Source organism: Eupeodes corollae, chromosome 3 (genome assembly GCF_945859685.1).
Source record: "Eupeodes corollae chromosome 3, idEupCoro1.1, whole genome shotgun sequence".
NCBI classification, from domain to species: domain Eukaryota; kingdom Metazoa; phylum Arthropoda; class Insecta; order Diptera; family Syrphidae; genus Eupeodes; species Eupeodes corollae.
Window position 1 is genome coordinate 114,382,449 of NC_079149.1, and position 8,839 is coordinate 114,391,287.

At 36.2% G+C, this 8,839-nt stretch overlaps 1 protein-coding gene across 1 annotated transcript; it reads left to right on the forward strand.

Moving 5' to 3' along the window:
• The first annotated feature begins 1,230 nt into the window (after window positions 1-1,230).
• LOC129949081 (enolase) lies at window positions 1,231-3,383 on the forward strand. Its single transcript, XM_056060311.1, has 2 exons — window positions 1,231-1,390; window positions 1,784-3,383. Exon 2 carries the CDS (start codon window positions 1,788-1,790, stop codon window positions 3,087-3,089), a length of 1,302 nt encoding a protein of 433 aa, XP_055916286.1. The 5' UTR covers window positions 1,231-1,390; window positions 1,784-1,787; the 3' UTR covers window positions 3,090-3,383.
• Window positions 3,384-8,839: the final 5,456 nt, after the last annotated feature.

Sequence of the window (8,839 nt, forward strand, 5' to 3'; positions counted from 1 at the left end):
GCTTTGAAATGTTGGTCCCTCCATCCCCGACAACAGTACATGCGCACAGGAATGGTTGAGAGTTTTAAGTCACTAGAACCTAGTTTTCAACGGACTGTTGCGCCAACCAATGTATTTATTTATTTTTTAATTTTATTAGGCTAGTTTAGAAAACTGAAAATTCTTTTTGTTTTTTCATAACAATTTTCCTTAAAGTTAATGTGAATAGATGTCCATGTATATTTTCATTTAAAACATTAAAAAAATGATTACAACTGGCAAGAAAATTTGAATTCCATCTTGCAAATATGCAAGTTTTGCTGTATAAATGCATTTCTGAGATCACACAAAACTAAAATTGACGTTAAATGACATTTAAACGCATTTGATGTCTTTGTCATATTCGCAGATAGAACGTAGCTCATACGCACCCTAAAAAAGTCTGTAATAATTTTTTCCTGGAAATATTTGTTTTGGTCAATTAAAAAACACAATCAAGCTATTACCCTTACAAAATAAAAGCTTGACCTTCTCTTTAAGATTTGTCCGCAGATGACAGAAAGTATCCATTTTTTGCAAACTACGCGATGATTATATGTATGTTCGTTATAATCGATAGACTTCACTGTAACTGTCACCGATGATTCGAATTAATTGATATCTCGTTGTTTGCAACAAATTAACTTTTCGTATACTTTCTTTTTAGCTGGCGCTTGAAGATCATGATTCAAGTAACGCAGAAGATGAAAACAATTTCTTTGCACGATTAGTTTCACGTTATTTTAAAGTGAAAATGTTGTCTGTAAGGCTACGCAAATAGTTCCACAACTCTAGATACATTTAAAAATCAAGTTAACGTCAAGATACTGCCCAACATATTTAAAAAAGTCTTCACAAATTAAATCAAATGAATCACATGTTGATAATTTTAAACCTAAGAAAGAAAGAAAATCGAACTGCACAATTGATTCAATCCATAAATTTTGTTCAAACACGACTTACATAATATCATATCAGAATTCAAACTTGTGTTTATTTTTGTATAGCATCTCTGAACACATTCATTCAAAGTTTAGTCATTCAACTCTCAACCTAAATTGAAAGTCATGTTGTCAAAAAAAGCTTTCGTGGAACATATGTGAAAGTAAAGCTCCATCAAAGTTGTCACTTTTTCACCTTGTGGAAGGTCATTCCATCCCATTTTCAATGTATAGGTGCAGGCGAATTGGATAATTTTTGCTTTGCAAAACCGCGATAGCTAAAAAACCGAGACAGTCGTTCGCCGTTCCCGTTGTGCTACTCAAGAGAAAATTCCGGTCTAAGGAAAAATCTCTGTGGAAAAGTTTAAACTATCTAAAAAATATAAATTAATTTGTTTTTAATCAAATCAATATACAATTAATTTGTTAAAGTAAGTTCAAGGAAATTTCAGTGGTTTTCTTTTCAAATAAAATATCTGCCGATTTTTGCAAATTTCTTTTTCCCTCGAATTGGAATCCATTTTCTTTTGACTTTGCAAATAATTTTTTAAAATTCTTTTTTCAATTTTGAACTGATTGTGCAATAAAATGTTGTTTATTTTCGTTTTTTTTTCTCTGCCACATATCTTGGCACACAATCAATAAGGAAAGATAATAAATTGTTTAATTTTTGTAAATGTTCGGTTTCTCAATGCGAACTACCTATTCACCGGCGAATGTGTATGACCTTTGTTCTATAAATAGAGGTCATATGGAGTCGGACGATGATGATGATTGATGATAACGATAAATTAACAATTATTTTGTTTTGCGTTTCATTTCAGAAAAATGCCAATCAAGTCAATCTTAGCCCGTCAAATCTTTGACTCCCGTGGCAACCCAACAGTGGAAGTTGACCTTACCACTGATCTTGGACTTTTCCGGGCTGCCGTTCCATCTGGAGCATCCACTGGTGTCCATGAGGCCCTGGAACTCCGCGACGAAGAGAAGAACAACTACCATGGCAAGGGTGTGAAGAAGGCTGTCGATAACATCAACAAATCCCTCGCTCCAGAGGTCATCAAGGCTGGTTTGGAGGTCACCCAACAAGAGGAGATCGACAACTTCATGATCAAGTTGGACGGAACTGAGAACAAGTCGAAATTCGGTGCCAACGCCATTTTGGGCATCTCCTTGGCCGTCTGCAAGGCCGGAGCAGCCAAGAAAGGAGTTCCATTGTACAAACACATCGCCGACTTGGCCGGAAACAAGGACATCATCCTGCCAGTTCCCGCATTCAACGTCATCAACGGTGGCTCCCACGCTGGCAACAAATTGGCCATGCAGGAGTTCATGATTCTGCCAACTGGAGCCGCCTCCTTCACCGATGCCATGAAGATCGGTTCAGAGGTGTACCATCATCTGAAGAAGGTCATCAAGGACAAGTTCGGTTTGGATGCCACCGCTGTCGGTGATGAGGGTGGTTTCGCCCCCAACATTCAAAACAACAAGGAAGCCTTGATCTTGATCCAAGATGCCATCGCCAAGGGTGGATACACCGGCAAGGTCGAGATTGGTATGGATGTCGCCGCCTCCGAATTCCACAAGGACGGAGTCTACGACTTGGACTTCAAGAACCCAGCCAGTGACAAGTCATTGTGGTTGTCGCCTGACAAGCTCACCAACTTGTACCTCGAATTCGTCAAGGAATTCCCCATCATCAGCATTGAAGATCCATTCGACCAGGACCATTGGGATGCCTGGAGCAACATGACTGCCAACACCCCTATCCAGATTGTCGGCGACGACTTGACTGTGACCAACCCCAAGCGTATTGCCACCGCCGTCGAGAAGAAGGCCTGCAACTGCTTGTTGTTGAAGGTCAACCAAATCGGTACCGTTACCGAATCCATCAAGGCCCATTTGTTGGCCAAGAGCAACGGCTGGGGCACCATGGTGTCGCACAGGTCCGGTGAAACCGAGGACACCTTCATCGCTGACTTGGTTGTCGGTTTGAGCACTGGCCAAATCAAGACTGGAGCTCCATGCCGATCTGAACGTTTGGCCAAATACAACCAAATTCTCCGCATCGAGGAGGAATTGGGCGCTGCTGCCAAATATGCTGGCAAATCTTTCCGCAAGCCACAGTAAGAAGGTGAAGGAGGAACGATTTTCGCAAATCGCTCGCTCATCTCACACAAAATCTAATTTTATTATTTTATCATAAATATAATTATATTTGTATTGTAATATTCCATCAAAGATGGTGCAACATTTAATGTGCAACAAAATACCTACTGAAAAGAGGAGGGCGTTCAGCATCAGTACATAAGTTTTGTTTTGCTTTCAAAGTTAAAAAAGTCGTTAATTGTTGTTGCTGTTAGATTTAAGCGTTTAAATAATATCAAAAATAAAACCAAAACCATACAAAAACAAAACAGAAAACTTTTTTTATTTTTAAATATAAGTTTACTTCAAGTTCGCTGGGAAAGAGGCATTGGCAAACTTTTTTTAGTTGGAAACAAAAATTAGTAAAGTTTGATGCAATTTGATTCTAACTGGCCGTGGGACAAAACAAATGCTATATAGACTTTTCTTTTTTTCTCCTGAAATCGTTGCAAAGTTACATATGCAGTTTCTTAGAATTACTACGTAGTTAGAATACATCACTGGAAAACCTTGAAATCTTGTAAATTCCAGGTGTTAGATAATAATCATTTAAGCAAATTAAAACAACTTTTGGCTTATGAACTGGGCAGCAAACTGAAATATAAGTTATAATTTTAAGGCCGTTATCTAGATGAACTTTTAGCAGAAACGGATTTACAAAGGTCGAACTAATTTTTGGCTTTTAGGTAACCGTAACTTGATGGTTAGTACGTTGAACTGCCATGCAAGGGTTCGATCATTGCGTTCGAGGAGTTGACAAATCTTCCAAGAGTAATTTTTGTCATGAAAAGTGCTTTCTTAAAGTAGCCGCTCGGATTCGGCAAATAAATTGTAGGTCCCCTCCATCTCTTACAACATTACTCGCACAGAGGGATGGATTGAGAGTTGTAAGTCACTAGGTCCTGGTTCTCTACGGACTGTTGCGCCACCTTATTTATTTATTTATAACTACGTTCCTAGGAGTTATATTGATGGTAATGGCTTTCATTTAAATTTAATAATGGATGAAAGCAAACATTTAGAAAATCCAAAGAATTATCATTCAAAAAGGTGAAGTTCAACGTTCCGTTCTGAGAGAAGACATCACCTATGTATTTTTGAAATAAACATAAAACTGGATGTTGCCAGTCCAATTTATGATGTCTTGATCTTAGGTAGGTGTTCCTAAGGCCTCTAATTAGACAACTAGTAAACTATAGAGTGATTTTTTAAAAGCTGTAGGAAAGTTTTTCAAAGAAAAAACATATAATTCAGAAAAACGCATGAAATCCTTATTTGAATTGATGGTGCGGTCCATATAATTTAATGTTTCATGCAAATGTTGCGCCTCAAATGGTCCATCCGCTTAGTCCAATTTTGGCATACTCTCCAACATTTTGGCCGGTATCTCACGAATAAATGCTTCAATGTTGTTTTCCAATGCGTCAATTGAAGCAGTCTTGTCTGTATAGACATGAGCTTTAACATAGCCCCCACAAAAAATAGTCTATAGCGTGTGGCAAGTGGCACCGTCTTGTTGAAACCACATGTCATGCAAGTCAAGCTCTTGCATTTTGGACAAAAAAAGTTGGTTATCATCTAACGGTATGAATGATGACACCAGCCCATAAACCGCACCAAACTGTGATTTTTTCTGGATGCATTGGTAGCTCTTGCAATGATTCTGACTGATATTCACACCAAAATCGGCAATTTTGCTTATTTACTTACCCATTGAGCCAAAAAAAGAGATTCGTAGCTAAATACAATTCAATGGAAGAAGCGCGCGATCAACTTTCTTAACAGAGCACGCATTTTGATAATACAATTCAATAGTTTGCAAGCGTTGTTCGTTTGTAAGAAGATTCATGGTTAACTTTTAGACCAAATTAAAGATGTTTAACAGAGAAACAAAACACGAAACATGCGTCAGCTGTTTAAACAAGTGTTGTCAAAAAGATAATAGCTAAAAAATCACCCTTTATATATCATAATTCAAAGAAATGTAGTGCACCGAGTTTCTGAAGTTTTTTAATCAGCTATTATTTATTGTTTCGGATAATCTGGATCATATCAGTTACTCCACTAGGTTCTTATGACATCAAAAATTGAACGGACTCTACAACCTACATACTTCCTTGTGTGATTAATAAAAAGTTTAAAATTTCATCATAAGACGTACCTTTTACTTGCATTTATTATTTAACCGACATATAATGAGTATCTCTAAAGTGACTCATAAATTAAACAATTTCACAATAACTACCTAATAATTCGCTTTAAAAATGAAAATTAATATTTAAGCGACATTGAATCTAATAAATTAATAAAATGAGTCTAATTCTGAATAACGAAAAGAAAAACGAGTATGAAGACTAACAATTTTAGTTTCTTGGGAGAGCGTTATCTTTAGTCGTTATTATTTAAACTTGGGAGATTATCGAATGCACTTGTAAAGTTTATAATTAATACACGAACCTTCCAAGAGTAATTCCCGTCATAAAAAAATGCCTTTTCAAATTAGGCGTTCGGATACGGCTTAAAAACTGTAGGGTCCCCCATCCCTGAAATTACTCACATACATTAATGGTTGAGAGTTGTAAGTTACTAGGCCCTGTTTCTATAGGCTGGTCTTTATAGATATTTCCGGTCGTGATTAGATCAGGTTAAAGTGGTTGTCCATGTTGGAAACAGACACACGTAGGCAAGTTTAATGGCCCATTGTGATACCACATGAACCCTTGGGTTCCTCCTAAGCTCAATGGAACCAGTTTGAGTCCCTTACAAAACGTGAGAGGCTGATTATGCTGATATGATTTAGATCGTTTAAGAAGAATTCTTCTAAGTAATTCTTGCGTTTTCGAGCCAGAGCAGGGTATGCACAGAGAAGATGGAGAATTTTTTCCTCCTCTCCCTCGTCCATACAGCTTCTGCAAAAGTCATTTGAGAATATGCCTAGTTTCGTGGCGTGCTTTTCTATTAGACAGTGTCCGGTTATGACACCTATTATCGAGCTTATATGCGATCTGCTTAGAGATAGCAAGCACCTTGAACGTTTTATTTTAAATCTAGTGTTGGCCAGATGTTTTTTGTGACCTGATACGTGGTGATGTGATGGCGGAATGAGAGACCTAATTTTAGTCGTTCAAAGTGCACACCTCCACCAACCCCTTCTTTTGTATTTGAACCATCTGTATAAAAATGGATTGACTCGTCTTCCAGGAATGTCCTATCCTCCCAGAAAGATCTGTGAGGTATAGAAATCTGGAAGTTTCTGTCGAATTGCAGTTGGGGAATGGTGTAGTGTGGGTGCTTTAGAATTGATTTTAAATACCTAAGAGTTACGAGATAGCCAATCCAATGCGATGAAGCTTTGAGATGAATAGCAGAGCCAGTAGCTATTTGTTTGCTTAATATATCAAGAGGTGTTAGGCAGAGTAGGGTATCCAGTGCCGCAAATGGGATCGTGCGAAGCGATCCGCTTGTACATAGGCAAGCTGAACGTTGGACTTTATTTAGCTTATCCCTGTTTATACCTTTCTCTAAAGCAGTCCACCATACTGCCACACCGTACGTTAAAATCGGTCTGATTACCGATGTGTATAGCCAATGCGTAATTCTAGGTTGTAAACCCCATTTATTACCAATAGCTTTTTTGCAAAAAAAAAAAGCTACAGTAGCTTTTTTGACTCTTTCTAAGACAAGACCCAGGTATTTAGCCTCGTCTGAGAATTTTAATTGGATTCCTTTAATATAGGGAAAATAAGGCTAAATCGGTTTTGTGTGGGGTAAGACCCAGTCCACACCGATCAGCCCAAAGTATTAGTATGTCTAAGGCATTTTGGAAGAGTTCTTTTAAGGTGTTAAGATGCTATCCTGAAACTGCTATAGCAACGTCGTAGTTAGGATTTCATTTACCACTAGATTCCAGAGGAAAGGAGATAGAACACCACCTTGCGGTGTCTCTCTACTAATGAATCGTCTGCCAAAAGAGTTATCCAGTTTTGAGTTAATTATTCTGCTAGTCAGCATTAAATGAATTAACCGCACAGGCGCGCTTTCTACATTCAGAGTCGTTTGAGATGGTTTTAAAAATTAAAATAATAAACAAATTTTAATTAAGCAGAGTAGTTTTCATATTTAAGAAACTATGAACATCTAAATTCGACTTTTAATGTTGAAGCTTGATTGTATAGCATTTTATTTTATTAGCATATTTTGGAAGGAAGGAAATGCTCAAGAAATTCAATAGTAGTGGCACAAAAAGCGTGAATAATATCGACATAGATGTTGAGTTATGGATGAATGACAATGAGCCTGAAACTCAAAAGCAGTTGACTTCATACGAATATTCGTATGTTTTTTTTTGCCATAGCAGGCAGTGTGGTTTTCATACCACTTGATGAACGTAGAACGGTTGCCAGAAATCTTTATTAAATTGTAGAAAATTTTAAAATCGGTTGAACAAACTGAGTTTCTACATTCTCAAGACATTGAATTGATTTTTAATTTCGTTTCTTGCGACCTCTTCTTCCTTGCCGCAGATCAAAAGAAGAAATGTGTGGACAACAATTTTGAAAATGTTACCAAATTTGGCAGAAACGAAAAATGTATTGATGGTCTTAAGGAGAATGTTGAAAAACAATCAAATCTTATCATTGTAAAGCCAGGAATATAGAGATCAACCATCGTATATATTTCTACTTTTTAAAACTAAATTACTTTAAAGAAGAAATAATCTTTTTTTTTATCTCGATACTCAAACGGGCATAATTGTCTTTCAACAGCAGGAACCGTATAGCTGCTAAAAAGTCATAACAACCTTTTGTTTCCTGAAAAAGTCATTTTCTAAGTTTGGCAAGTACTTAAAACTTTTCAATAGAGGTTAAATAGAAACGAACTCCAACTTTAATACCAATTAATGAATTTGCTATTGGCAAAAAGAACCAGTCCATTTTTCTTAAGCAGTGAATTTTCAATTCCAATTTTTTTTTTCGAGTTTAAAATGACGGAACAATGTTTGTTTTGCTTTATTTGTATCAAGCTTCCTCAATCACTCAATTGAAACACCATACAAATGTTGCTTGATAATCATTCAATTTATTTTTTTTTGTTTTTCAAATGTTTTTTAAATACACCCTTTCAATGCCTTCCAGAATATTATTCATTAAAAAACTTAAGATAAACGAAGAAATAAATATATTTTGGCTAGAAGTCTTAAAAAATAGAAATATCAATACAAAAATTTCGAAAATTAACTCTTTTAAGTAATAAAAAATGATGTGATAAATTGTGATAAAAATCAAGATCATAAATGAAAACTTTTTGTTGCTGGATTCTTTTCATTTTTCTCAACCGAAAACATTTATTTTTTTAAATCATTGTTTCTCTTAAAGAAATGTATTTTCGGATAGAAATATGCACTTTTTCACCTCCGAATATGATAAGCCATAAGCACCCATAACGCCAACAGATGTGTATTTTTAGAAGCGAGATATTCATTACAAAGCAGAATGGCTGATTCTGAATTTAACCTTTGAGATTAAATTTCGAATGCACCAACATAATTTATTCGTGAACCATAGGCGTGTGCAAATATTTCCTAGAGGGGAAAGGGGGTGGTTAAGATGGTCAATCAATAGTCCATAAAAAAACAGGCGGACTTAACAATCCTTCAGGTACCAAGAATGAACTTGTTTCTTTTTCATAAATGCAAAAAAAGTGAATTAAAACTCAAAATAATTTTTTTTTTC